Raw genomic sequence first — 12,971 nt, 5'->3', positions numbered from 1 at the left:
CGACTTCATAGTATTTTTTACAGCCCTCTCCAAGCGATTTACTAAGTCAGCATTTTGCCCTCAACAATCTGGGTCCTCATTTTAACCAACCTGGGAAAGATGGAAGGCTGAGTCAACCTTGAGCCGGTCAGAATCAAACTGCTGGCGGTCGGCAGAGTTAACCATGAAATACTGCATTCTAACCACTGCGTCACCATGGCTCAATTTAACTGACTGTAAACGGGCAGCGTGAATGATTACTTCTCTACTTTTGCACATTTGATGTCAAGTTGTGTCTGCTGTATCTACTCCAGGGGGCTGACACTTTGACTATATAAACAAATGTACTCTTCCAAATAGTGGAATAATGATAAAATAACAATAGCAACTCGTCACCAGAAAAATAACATCCTTAAGGAATAAGGCCAAGTTGTACTAATCATTGGGGATTACAGTTCTCCTCCATTAGCTCATTCCAACAGCTCAAGGTTTCATAAAAAGCTTGAAAAACAAGCTGTGCGTTTGCAAAAAGGCCACGTGGATTACAGTAATCCCATTTTTTTGAATAAAAGTAAGCTTTCTTATAGTAATAGTATTCAGGCACAGTATATACCACTTCATAGTGCTTTACAGGCCTCTCTAAGCTGTTTACAGAGTCAGCATTTTGCCCCCAACAATCTGGGTCCTCATTTTACTTCTCTCCTTGATTAGTTTCCACCCATTGCTTCTTGCCCTACCCTCAGGTGGTTTGGAGAATAGCTTGACTCCCTCTTCTTTGTGGCAACCCCTGAGATATTGCTATCATGTCTCCCTTAGTCCTTCTTTTCATCAAACTAGACATACCCAGTTCCAGCAACCATTCTTTATATGTTTTAGCCTACAGTCCCCTCTTCATCTTTCTTGTTCTTCTCTGCACTCTTTCTAGAGTCTCTACATCTTTTTTACATCGTGGCAACCAAAACTGAATGCAGTATTCAAAATGTGGCTTTACCAACATTTTGGTATTATAAAGTGGAATTAACACTTCACATGATCTTGATTCTAAATAGCTGGAACATAGAATAACAGAATTGGAAGGGACCTTAGAGGTCATCTAGTCCAACCCCCTGCTTAGGCAGGAAACCCTACACCACTTCAGACAAATGGTTATCCAACATCTTAAAAACTTCCAGTGTTGGAGCATTCACAACTTCTGGAGGCAACTTCTGTTCCACTGATTAATTGTTCTGTCAGGAAATTTCTCCTCAGTTCTAGGTTGCTTCTCTCCTCGATTACAGACCTCTCTAAGCTGTTTACAGAGTCAGCATTTTGCCCCCAACAATCTGAGTCCTCATTTTACTTCTCTCCTGGATTAGTTTCCACCAATTGCTTCTTGTCCTGCCCTCAGGTGCATTGGAGTGTAGGAAGTTGACATTTCTTCCAACAGGAGAATAGCTTGACTCCCTCTTCTTTTTGGCAGCCCCTGAGATATTGGAAGATTGCTATCCTGTCTCCCCTAGTTCTCCTTTTCATTGAACTACACGTAGTTTAATTAATTCGTTTAATTTGTTCGTATCCATTTTCTCTTTATACACCATGTTTATACTTATATCTGTTACCTTATACATGCTTGACAAATAAATAAAATAAATAAAATAAATGCATGCACGCTTCTCGGGATTTCCTCGTCCTTGCACCTCTCAAAGCTTCCCTTAATTCCCTTAATTTTATTCCATATTCATAAACGTGGAGCTTTGGCTAGAGTCTAGAGAGAGAGATGAATGCAATTGTGAATCTGCAAGGAATGCAACTTTCACTCAAACACTTAAAGTCTCAGGCGAGGGACTGTTAAAAAAAACACCCTGCTGGACCAAAAAAATAAATCTCGCCCCGACGTTTAACGAGGAAACTTCTTGCGTAGTTACTAACGGGAGGAATGGGGACTCGAACCCTCAGCCTCCGAAACTATCGGACTTGTGCAAAAGCGCGCCGCGGCTCCATCCGGGTCTTTTGTTTTCGGGACCGCCTTCGGGGACACGTCATTCGTGACGGAAGGCGAAGCGGGGATTGGTTGCCTAGGGAAACCAAAGTCTCTCTCTCCTCCCACCCACCCACCCGCTTTAGGGGGCGGGGTTTGTTGGGTAGTTCCTGGCGGGAGATTCGACCCTCGGAAAGGCTGGCGAGGAAGGCGGGGGGTGCCTCGATAGGGCTGGCGGAGGAAAGAAAAGGTGGGGGAGAGCCTTCTCACCGTTCCCCAATTGGGGCAGGGTCCTGCAAGGGGGGAAGGGGGATTTGGGGGTGGAAGGAAGGGTGGGGGTGGGGGTGTCAGTCGAGGAACCCATTGGGAGGTGAAGGTCATTGGGGCGAGAGGGGTCTCCTAGGAGGCTCAGGCAATGAGGGGAGCTTATAAAGCTTAGATGAGAGGTCACGTGGGCACCAGCCAATAGGGATGAGGCAACGGGGGGGGGTCATTTGGGAGGAAAAGATTGGAAGTGTCAGACCCACAATTGGGACAGGGTCCTGCATGGGAGGCAGTGGAGTGGAGGGGTTTTGGGGGCTGTCAGTTGGGAGGGGGTCTTGGGGGGGTCAGACTCCCAATTGGGGCAGGGGAGGCAGTGGAGTGGAGGGGTTTGGGGGGCTGTCAGTTGGGAGGGGGGCTTGGGAGGGTCAGGCCCCCAATTGGGGCAGGGTCCTGCAGGGAGGCAGGGGAGTGGAGGGAGGATTGGGGGGGGGTCAGTTGGGAGTGGGACTTGGGGGAAAGGGGAGTCGATGAGCCCATTGTGGGGAGCTCATTGTGGGGAGAGGGGTCCCAAAGGAGGCTCAGGCAATGGGGAGAGCTTATTGGGTGACAAGAGTTCATGTGGGCACCAGCCAATAGGGGTGAGGTCACGGGGGGGGTGTCGTTTGGGGGAAATAGGATTTGGGGTGTCAGATGAGAGGGGGGCTTGGGGGTCAGTTCCCCAATTGGAGCAGGGTCCTACAAGGGAGGCAGCAGAGGGGAGGGGGATTTGGGAGTGGAATGAAGGGGAAGGGGTCATTTGAGGAACTCATTGGCGGGAGAAGGATCCAAAGTAGCATCAGGCAATGTTGGGGGCGCTTACAGGTAGTCCTTGACTTACAACAGTTCATTTAGTGACTGTTCAAAGTTACAACAGCCCTGAAGAATGTGGCTGAGGGCCATTTTTCACAGTGACGACCTCTGCAGCATCCCTTATAATCGTGATCAAAATTCGGATGCTTGGCAACTGACTCGTATTTATGACCATTGCAGCATCCCTGGGGGGGGGGTGTCATGTGATTCCCCTCTTCGGGTCCTTCGGACCTGCAAAAGTCAAGGGGGAAGCCAGATTCACTGAACAACCAGGTGCCTCACTTACTGACTGTGGTGATTTGCCTAACAACCATGGGGAGAGAAGGGGTTAAAAAATAGGGAGAAAGCTCACTTAACTGTTTCACTGAACAACAGAAATGCGGGGGTCGTAAGTGGAGGACTACCTGTATTGGGTGGCAAGAGGTTACCTGGGCCCCAGCCAATAGGGGTGAGGCAATGATGGTCATTTGGGGGAAATGGGGGGGGGGATCACGGAGGGGCAATTATGGGCTTCCCCAGATATAGAATAGATTAGAATAACGTTATGGCCACTTTGAATGTACACTAATTGGCATGCATTAAAATGACAGCATTTCCTTGACCGAGAAGGCAAAACAAATGGAGGAACCTGTTTTTGTGCTTTAGTAAATCTCCCTTATCCTTGAAGATTTGGTAAGTGACCCTAAAGCTTCCATTGGGCTCGCCTTGCCAAAATGGACCAGAAAATCCTGCTTCTGGCAGCAGAGGGAAACTTAGAGGGCCTCCAGTCGTGCCTGCAGAGCCTCAACGAAAAAGAGGTCAGCCCCGATTGCTTCTCTCATATTCAGCCCCCCACCCCACCCCCAAAAAAGTAGCCCTATTATTCATGGCTTTTGCCTTGAAATTGCTTTTTTTTTTTAGCATGTTTGTTCTATCCTCAGTAGCTTTTGCATGTTGATTCACATACTGGGCAAGCTGTGGTATTCTAGGTCAGGAGTCCCCAAACTTGGCAACTTTAAGACTTGTTGAGTTGAGTTGAGTTTATTGGTCTTGTATGCCACCCACTCCCGAAGGACTCCGAGCGGTTTACAATAAACAAGGGAAGGGGATAAATAAACAAAACAACACTTTAAAATACGCAACATTCACAATTTCCGTGGGGCTGGATATTTCACAAGCCCCCGGCCTGCTGGAGCAGCCAGGACTTGGTAGCTTTGCGGAAGGCCGGGAGGGTAGAAAGGGTCCGGATCTCCACAGGGAGGTCATTCCAGAGGGCCGGAGCTGCAACAGAGAAGGCTCTCCCCCGGGGAGTCGCCAGCCGACATTGGCTGGCAGATGGAATCCGGAGGAGACCTAACCTGTGAGATCTAATCGGTCTAAGGGAGGTAATCGGCAGGAGGCGGTCTCTCAGGTGGACTTGTGGACTTCAACTCCCAGAAGTCTTAAAGTTGCCGAGTTTGGAGACCTCTGTTCTAGGTAGTACTGAACTACAGTTTCTAAACTCTCTTTAAAGCAGAGTTCCTTTAAGCTTGGTCTGGAGATCTCTCAAGAACCCTCGGGGAAAAAAATGAAAATGATTTGGCAGGCGTTGAGGATATTTGCAAAATTTAAAAAAAATATATTTTCATGATTGTTAAAAGATAGGGTTTTCAACAAAAACAAGATCAAAATTTGTAACACTGAAATTAAAATTGATGTTTTCATAGACTATGAAACCACGGACAAGAAACCATTAGACATGGACGTAAATATTTTGCACGATTTAAAATGTTTCTTGCCAACTGGGCTAGATTGCCATTTACGAAATAAGCTATCCATGGACTCTGCTACCATGTCACTTAATTTTTTAGGTCTCAGTTATTCATTCATTCTTTATTCCCAACATCTTCACACTCTTGCAAAGATTACTTGTGGGATCATTTGTAGACTACAATAAGAAGACAATAAATAGGCATGTTTTTATTCAAATTAATACTGTGGGGTAATGATGGATGTAAAAGTTCGGAAGAATGACACGGTTTACAACTCTGGTCTCTTTGCTCTTTGCTACAGTTGAATGACCTCATTACAAAACATGCGTTGAGGAAGAAGGCGATTGGTGCTGTTTTGAGAGGAATGTTCAAAGGTACTTACAAAGGACTAGTGGATTGATCTTTAGCCCAATGTTATGGCTACTTGTTCATACGAAGCTAGTATTCTGAGCAAATACTGTATATAAATAATAGTTACCTGACTACACTGGGGACAACCTGCTTCTCCGCTTTTCATTTTAATATCTGGGTTTCCTACCTTTTAAAATATTATTAAAAGATAGGAAACCCACATATTAGCCCGTTCTACTATTATAATAGGCTAGTAGGGATGTCAGCAACCTGCGGCTCCAGAACCGTATGTGGCTCTTTCATTCCTCTGCTGCGGCTCCCTGTCGTGGCAGATGGATGGGAGAACTGTTGCCTCTGTACTTGCCTTTGGGTGGCAACAGGATTCCACATTCGTCATGGTACATTTGCTGTTGCCGCCAACAAAGAGGGTTGGGAGAGGACGGCGGGGGCAGATCTTGCGGGGTGGGGAGGGGGAGAGAGAGAGGCGTGGTAAAGAATTTAACTGGTTCTCTGGCCTAACAACTGGCTGGGGGTGGGTGGGTCATGTGACAACGGGAGTGAATGAAACCAAGTTGGCCACGCCCACCCATGTTTTGTGGCTCCCGGTGTTTTCTTTGCTGTGGGAAAGGGCTCCAAACGTCTGCTTGAGGGTTTAAGGTTGTTGACCCCTTGGGTTAGCATCAAGTAATGGCTTATAACCCAGATATTATCCTGTTCTGCTATTAGAACAGGCCAGCATCAAGTAATGGCTTATAAACAGTTGAATCTTTTTAACCAACAAAGTGTTGGGGACTCAAACTGCCCTATTTGTTGATAAAGGAATAAGCAAGCTTTCACATTGCAAAACCCCACTTTCCGCTGTTTAAGCAGTTCAAAATTAATAATATTTTGTTGCTATTGTGTGATGCTGTTGTTGTTTTTTTGTTTTTGTTTAGGTTCCCCCTGCTCGCAACAGAAGGGTGTTTCCAGAAGACTAAGTATTTACAAACACTGTATTGAGTTAGTGGAGTCAGGTGACCTGCAAGTGGAAATTGCATCTGAGATAATAAGATTGCTTATGTTAGAGGTAAAAGATTAAAAAAAAATTCTCAAGATTTTTCCATGAGTGACAGTGGGGATGATTCCTTTTTATATTTATCTATCTATCTATTCCTATACCTATACCTATACCTATACCTATACCTATACCTATACCTATACCTATACCTATACCTATACCTATACCTATACCTATACCTATACCTATACCTATCTATCTATCTATCTATCTATCTATCTATCTATCTATCTATCTATCTATCTATCTATCTATCTATTGTTTTGAGTTGGAATGTCAACTTGCAAAGCATCCCTGACCTGCTCCCGAGTTGCCATAGGCAAGGGGGGTGCGAAAAACAAACTCTACGGTGAGGGAGCACGTCAGTCAAAACAAAAGCACATTCCAGCCATATCTCTCTCAAGGCCCTCTCCGTGGTTACCCACAGTGGCCGGAGGGGAGTGACAACCCCCAAAATTGCTGTGTTGGAGAATGTGACTGATGACACACCTTGGGGGGAGGGGGAGAAACAGGGTCAGAGCTGGAACGTAAATTACACGGAGTCAGAGTTGGCTTCACTTGGAAAGTACTCAGCATGAAGTTCCTACTAAATAACTGGATTTCTTTTGGCTTGAGGCTCATGATTTAATTAAGGCATCAGTTGGAACCCCGACATGGTCAATATGTCAGCAACATGCTAATCATTTCCTTTGCAGTCCAGTGAACGTTTATATAGATCAGTGGTAGTCAACCTTTTTATACCTACCGCCCACTTTTGTATCTCTGTTAGTAGTAAAATTTTCTAACCGCCCACTGATTCCACAGTAATGGTGATTTTATAAAGTAGGGAAGTAACTTTATTTTATAAAATTTATAAAGCAGAGTTACAGCAAACCCCTACCGCCCACCATGAAAGCTGGAACACCCACTAGTGGGAAGTAGGGACCAGGTTGACTACCACTGATATAGATGTCTGCAACTGAATAATTTCTTACTGTCCAGGATTGCTTTTTCTTTCTTGTGTTTTTAGGGCATCTCTGACAGTTTGTTTGTTTTTAAAGCAACTTTCTCTAAGCTGGCAGCGTCCAGTTGCCTGGGCTACATCCTCGAATCCTTGCCGATCTTCATGTTGGCAGGGGAAATTTCCAAAATGGAAGCCCACATAATTGAATGGTATTGAAGATGGGAAGGGCTGCAATTAGGATGGTGTGGCATGCATAACTTTGCATTTTTTTGATCATGTTCCCTTATAGTGTCTACGTTTGGGCTGGGATGCACCTTCAGCTTCTTAATAGCTGACAATATATACAAAATGTATACAATAATTCTTCTTACTTTGGGAGATGATATTTCAGGTTGTGAGTGGAGGAGGTACTTCCTTGACACTTTTATAGTTGCTATAATGTAATTCAGAGCTCTGTTTGGTCTGAAACCTCTTAATATATAATCAGGTTTTTAAAAATAATAATAATATATATTTTAATACATCAGGCTCATAAGCTGCCCGGGCTTACTTTGGCTGACTTGGCGATGTTGTTCATCGAAGCAATTAAAGGAGGCAGCCTGTTGAGTGGCAAGTCTTTGGAACTCTTCCCTACGATTCTTACTGTGCTGGCTACCTCTAAGGAGACGCTTGAATATGGGACAGGTAAGCTCTTCCCTCTTCAGCTTTCCCTCCTTGACGTCGTTTGCTAATTAGCAACATCTAACCTATTTCCCCTTTCAGGTGAGCTGACGGGGGATGAATATAAGAAACAGCTGATTAATACCCTCTGTTCCAGCAGGTAAGTTTGTGCTTGCCAGGCCAGGTGCCATTTGGTGGCATCTGTTCTGGTGGTCAATCTGATGTAAAGTGTTTATCGGCATAATTTGCATAGGCAAATGTGAAACTATCCATAAGTACATCTCTCTCGCTCCCTCTCTCTCCCCCCTCTCCTCTTTCCTTCTCTCTCTCCCTCTCTCCTCTCTCTCTACCTTCCTCCCCCTCTCTCTCCCTCCCTCTCTCTCCCTCCTCTTTCCCTCTATCTCTCTCCTCTCTCTCTTCCTCTCTCCTCTCTCTCTCCCTTTCTCTCCCTCCCTCTCTCTCTCCTCTTTCCCTCTCTCTCTCCCTCTCTCCTCTCTCTCCCTCCCCCCTCTCCCTCCCCCCTCTCTCCCTGCCTCTCTCCCTTCCTTCCCTCTCTCTTACTCCCTCTCTCCCTCCCCCTCCCTTCCTCTCTCTCCCCCCCCCTCCCTCTCTTTCTCCCTCTCCCTCCTGCTCACTCTTTCCTCATCAATATTTTATGAAGTGTCATCATATTTCTTCCCATAGCTAATGAGCAAAGCTAATAGAATGTTTACTTTGGTAATAACTGGAAATGTTCATAATTGCATTTGGCTTGTAATCCTTTGAGTAAGCCTCAGAATAGAGCTTTCAAGTACCACTTTATAAATGAAGGCATTATTTAAGAAAAAAAGGCAGCTGCATTCTGGATGGATTGCTGGTAACTTGTATTGGTATAAGCTTTGTGGATTATTTAATTAGCAGTCATCAATCTCTCTGTAGGTTTAGTTTATCAAACAAATGCAGTTTCTCTGGGCGCATCATATTTGTTATCATATTTAGATTCAAAATGGGAGGGGTTTTGTTTGTTATTTTTTGGACAGGTGGAGCCCTCAGTATGTGATCCATCTAACTTCCATGTTCAGGTAAGGTCCTAATCATTTCCTTTTTGTTGTTGTTGTCTGTCTCTGACGTAGGGATCAATTACAGGGTGCACAGAGGTCTTCAATAACAGACTATGCTTGGACTTCAAAAAGTGTTTTAGGTTTCCCTTATGTTCCTTAAGAGGGAAAGATTCCAAAGGAAAGCATTCATGCTTGTATCGTTTTGGAAAGATCCAGGTGCTAAGAAATGCTTTTATATCCTTTCCTGAATTAGCTGATGAAACTGAAAAGAGCTTAGAAAGATTATTTAAAGTGTTCAAAGTTCAGAATTTTTTTATGGTCCAAATCCAGTCATATTCCGAGAGGAGCTTGTCTAGACTAGTAACTTTGTCTGCTTTCTTTAAATGAAAAAATGGTTGTGGGGAAAGAATATTAGACACATCTGACCTGGATTAGTTTAGAACACCAAGATAGGATCAAAACATCTGTATTCAAATCCTGAGCTAGCTATAAGTTGACTTGTTGATATTATCTTTCATTGGCTGGATCCATGTACTGTGTTAACTGATAGCTTTGTTTTAAGTTTAGTTTATGACTAAACCACAACGGTCCATTGTTTAAGTCATGGTTTGCAATCCAGAATACCTCAATTTATAAAATGTAGTGAGCCAAAAATCAAACAAAATTATGATGCGAAATGTGCGCCACAGAGAATTGTTATAGAGTTGGGCAGTCTCACAAAACTGGTAAAATAAATTAACCTAATCTTCATTATGCCTCGAGCAATTTCAATCAAACGTGGTACACAGATGACTTACTCTCTGGAAACAAATACTGTGGGGGTAAGGTACTCCTAACACCCCTCGGTGTGTGTGTCCGTGTCTGTGTGTTCCAGCATAACTCCGGAATGCCTGGGCCGCTGAAATGAAAAGGATTGAATTATATCTATAGTGTCAAGTCACAGTACTTTTGACAGTGATAGTGTGCATTTTGGGTTCAAGTTCTGTTAAGGTACAGCCTGTTGTGCCTTAATATGGATTCTACTGTACAGCACAGTGGAGTTGCCATGGTACTCCACAAGGGGGTTCCTTCTAATACAGGATTGGGATAAATACAAACCCGGGCTACGCCGGGCTATCAGTTAGTAATATATATATATAAACAAATGTATGTGTTATTTTGCTTCTTCTGATGTAAATGCGGTGCTTTTCTGAAAAGACACCTATCTGTCTTTTGTTTCACTATGCAGGGATGTTCCATTGAGTAAAGAAGAACTGCAATTTGTGGTAGAAAAGATCTTAAGAATGTTCTCTAAGTTAGATCTCCAGGAAATCCCACCTTTGGTGTATCAGCTGTTGCTACTTTCTTCAAAGGTAACGCTTTCGGGAAAACTGCCTTCCCAAATTTTCTAATATCATAGTTTCAGAGGAATCATCCCATTTACCCAGAGACTTGGCAATATGAGTCATGTAACACAGTTATCTCGTAACGTCTCAGGGTAGCAAGAAAAACGTTTTGGAAGGGATTGTCAACTTTTTCAACCAGATGGATAAGAAGCAAAAAGAGGAGCAGAGAGATTCAGAGTAAGTTGTTTTTCTCACGTTCTTGATTTGAAGCTGTGATATCTGTTGCCCTTTGTTGAAGCAGACAGTGGTGGGTTTCAAAATTTTTTGGAACCTACTCTGTGGGTGTGGCCTCCTTTGTGGGAGTGGCTTGCCAGCCATGTGACCTGGTGGGAGTGGCTTGCCGGCCATGTGTTTTCTCTCTCTCTCTATCTCTCTCTTTCTCTTTCCTTCCTTTTGTCTCACTGTCCCTTTTTTCTTTTTTTCTTTCATCTCTCTCTCACTCTTTTTCTTTCTTTTTTCTTTTTTCTTTCTTTCTTCCTTTCTTTCTCGTTCTCTCTGTGTGAGTCTCTGTGTGTGTGTGTGTGTGTGTGTGTGTGTCTTTGCCTCTCTCTCCCTCCCTCCCTCCCTCCCTCCCTCCGTGTCTCTCTATGTGATTCTCTTTCTGTGTCTGTCTCTGTGTGTGTGTGTATCTCTCTCCTCCCACCCTCTGTGTCTGTGTCTATCTCTCATTCCCTTTATCCAGTGGTTGGTTTCAAAAAAATTTGGAACCTCTTCTGTAGGTGTGGCCTGCTTTCTGGGTCCACTGGTGGAACCTTTTCTAACCGGTTCGGTAGATTTGACAAACCAGTTCTACCGAATAGGTGCGAACTGGTAGGAACCCACCTCTGAAGCAGACATATTGCCTTTGCTTCTTATAACAACCAAAATTCAATCTTCCAGATCCCTGGAACTTGAAGAAGCTACAGTGCCCTTAGAACAACTCCGCCACGTGGAAGGCACCATCATTCTGCACGTTGTACTAGCGATAAACCTGGACCATGATCTAGGAAAGGAGCTAATAAAATACTTAAAGGTATATTAAATGCAGAGTTCAGGAGACTGTTCTGACCCAGGCTTCCTTAGAAGAAAGCAAGAAGCGGAGTCTTGGTCCTGGAAAACCCCTTTTATTTACACGACTGAATTCCTTTCATTCACAGTCCGCAAGGCTTAGCAAACAGTCTTTCAGAGGAATATTTATCAACACGAACCTTATCTCGCCTGGAGAGCTACCAAATAACTAGTTTCCAAACACAGGGCAAGGCAAAACTTGGCACAATCTCTTATAGTCACAAACAGAACTTTCCACTCTTGAAACAACCGAAAGAACGAATTGTTTCCTGCAAAAGCCCACTCCTAGTTCACTCCTCTTTTGTTTCCTATGGGAGGCGCCAATCACCTCTAAGGTGTGGCTTTACTACTAAGTCAACCCTGCTTTCTTAGTTGTTCTTGTCTTCTGGCAGCTCTGCGCATGTGCATACTGGGAACAGGCTCCAGCTGTTCTTCTGCCTCACTGCTGTCTAACTTCCCTCTCTGCCTCCCATGCAGAGCCCTTGTCTAAGCTTTCCTCAGCCCCAAGGACTGGCCCATGTTCCTCCCCAACCTCCTCACTGTCCGACTCTGCTGCCAGGTCTACTGGCCAATAGGGGGTCACAACAGAGACTAAGTTGATCTCGGGGAAGCAATTTTGCATTATTTCTTTGTAAAATAGGAAGTCCTCTTAAGTTGCTTTGCATTGTTTCGATGCCTCCTAGACGGAGCAGCAAGGAGATCCTGGGAAAGCCCTCTGCCCCTTCAGTGTGACCATTCTCCTTTCAATGGCCAGAATACACCGATTTAAAGAACAGGTATGTCTTTCTTTCTAAATGTTGAGTATCTCTCACTTAGTCAACTACAGAAAACTTGGTCCTTCTGTCATGTTTAGTTAGCCTTAGTGGCGTAGTGGTTAGAATGCAGTACTTCAAGCTGCTTCTGCTGACTGCTGGCTGCCTGCAATTTGGCAGTTTGAATCTCACCAGGCTCAAATTGACTCAGACTTCCATCCTTCCGAGGAGGGTAAAAGGAGTACCCAGGTTGTTGGGGGCAAGAGGCTGACTCTGTAAACCACTTAGAAAGGGCTGTAAAAGCACTGTAAAGCGGTATATAAGTCTAAGTGCTATTGCTGTGCTTATTCTGTATTGAATTTGTTGAATTGTTTTCTTCAAGACACTGATTGAGGGAAGTCCTAACTGCTCGTTCTCGTGGTATTTTAGATATTTGACTTTCTGAAAACATCAATTATGAAAACTTTCAAGGACAAACAGTTTCTTCAGGGCTCCAGGTTTCTACAGGATTTAGCTCCTCTACAGTATGATATATCTGACATGTTTTTGGAAGTTGTAGCGAACAGGTGAGTTACTGCAACAGCCGGTCAGTTGAGAGCAATTAATGCAAGGAACTTTACCTTTTCCTCTTGTTTTTTACAATTTATTTTTTATTTTCCATTTTCATAACATATAATCACATGTATACTATTACATAGACAATATCATGTTGTAAGAGAAGACAGTATACATGTGCAATCATATTACTTTAAAATCTAACACCCCTCGTCAGGCCTAATATACTTCCCCCCCCTCCCGCCCTCCCCACCCGAGCCCCCACAACCTACCCCCCCCCCCTGGACTTCCCAGAACCTGTACACGGTGTAGATATTTAACAAACACAGTCTAAGATATATTGAGAAAAAAAGAATAAGAAATTAATAACATCTTTGCATTGTACTTAGCTCCTCCTTGCTA

The 12,971-nt window shown here is 44.1% G+C and overlaps 1 protein-coding gene across 1 annotated transcript in view; it reads left to right on the top strand.

Moving 5' to 3' along the window:
* Positions 1-3,720: 3,720 nt before the first annotated feature.
* FANCI (FA complementation group I) overlaps positions 3,721-12,971 on the top strand; it is a 37,395-nt gene continuing 28,144 nt past the window's right edge. The window contains exons 1-11 of the mRNA XM_087704291.1: positions 3,721-3,846; positions 5,081-5,153; positions 6,066-6,196; positions 7,658-7,814; positions 7,893-7,950; positions 8,810-8,851; positions 10,059-10,182; positions 10,307-10,392; positions 11,095-11,227; positions 11,946-12,038; positions 12,444-12,580. Coding sequence (XP_087560417.1) covers positions 3,763-3,846; positions 5,081-5,153; positions 6,066-6,196; positions 7,658-7,814; positions 7,893-7,950; positions 8,810-8,851; positions 10,059-10,182; positions 10,307-10,392; positions 11,095-11,227; positions 11,946-12,038; positions 12,444-12,580 — 1,118 coding nt within the window. The 5' untranslated portion in view covers positions 3,721-3,762. The remainder of the gene's footprint in view (positions 3,847-5,080; positions 5,154-6,065; positions 6,197-7,657; positions 7,815-7,892; positions 7,951-8,809; positions 8,852-10,058; positions 10,183-10,306; positions 10,393-11,094; positions 11,228-11,945; positions 12,039-12,443; positions 12,581-12,971) is intronic.

Source organism: Thamnophis sirtalis, unplaced genomic scaffold (genome assembly GCF_051295495.1).
Source record: "Thamnophis sirtalis isolate CommonGarterSnake01/CBP01778 unplaced genomic scaffold, rThaSir2_p1.2 scaffold_2, whole genome shotgun sequence".
Lineage (NCBI taxonomy): Eukaryota > Metazoa > Chordata > Lepidosauria > Squamata > Natricidae > Thamnophis > Thamnophis sirtalis.
Note: the sequence above shows the minus strand (reverse complement) of the source record. Positions and strands in the feature narration are given on the sequence as shown.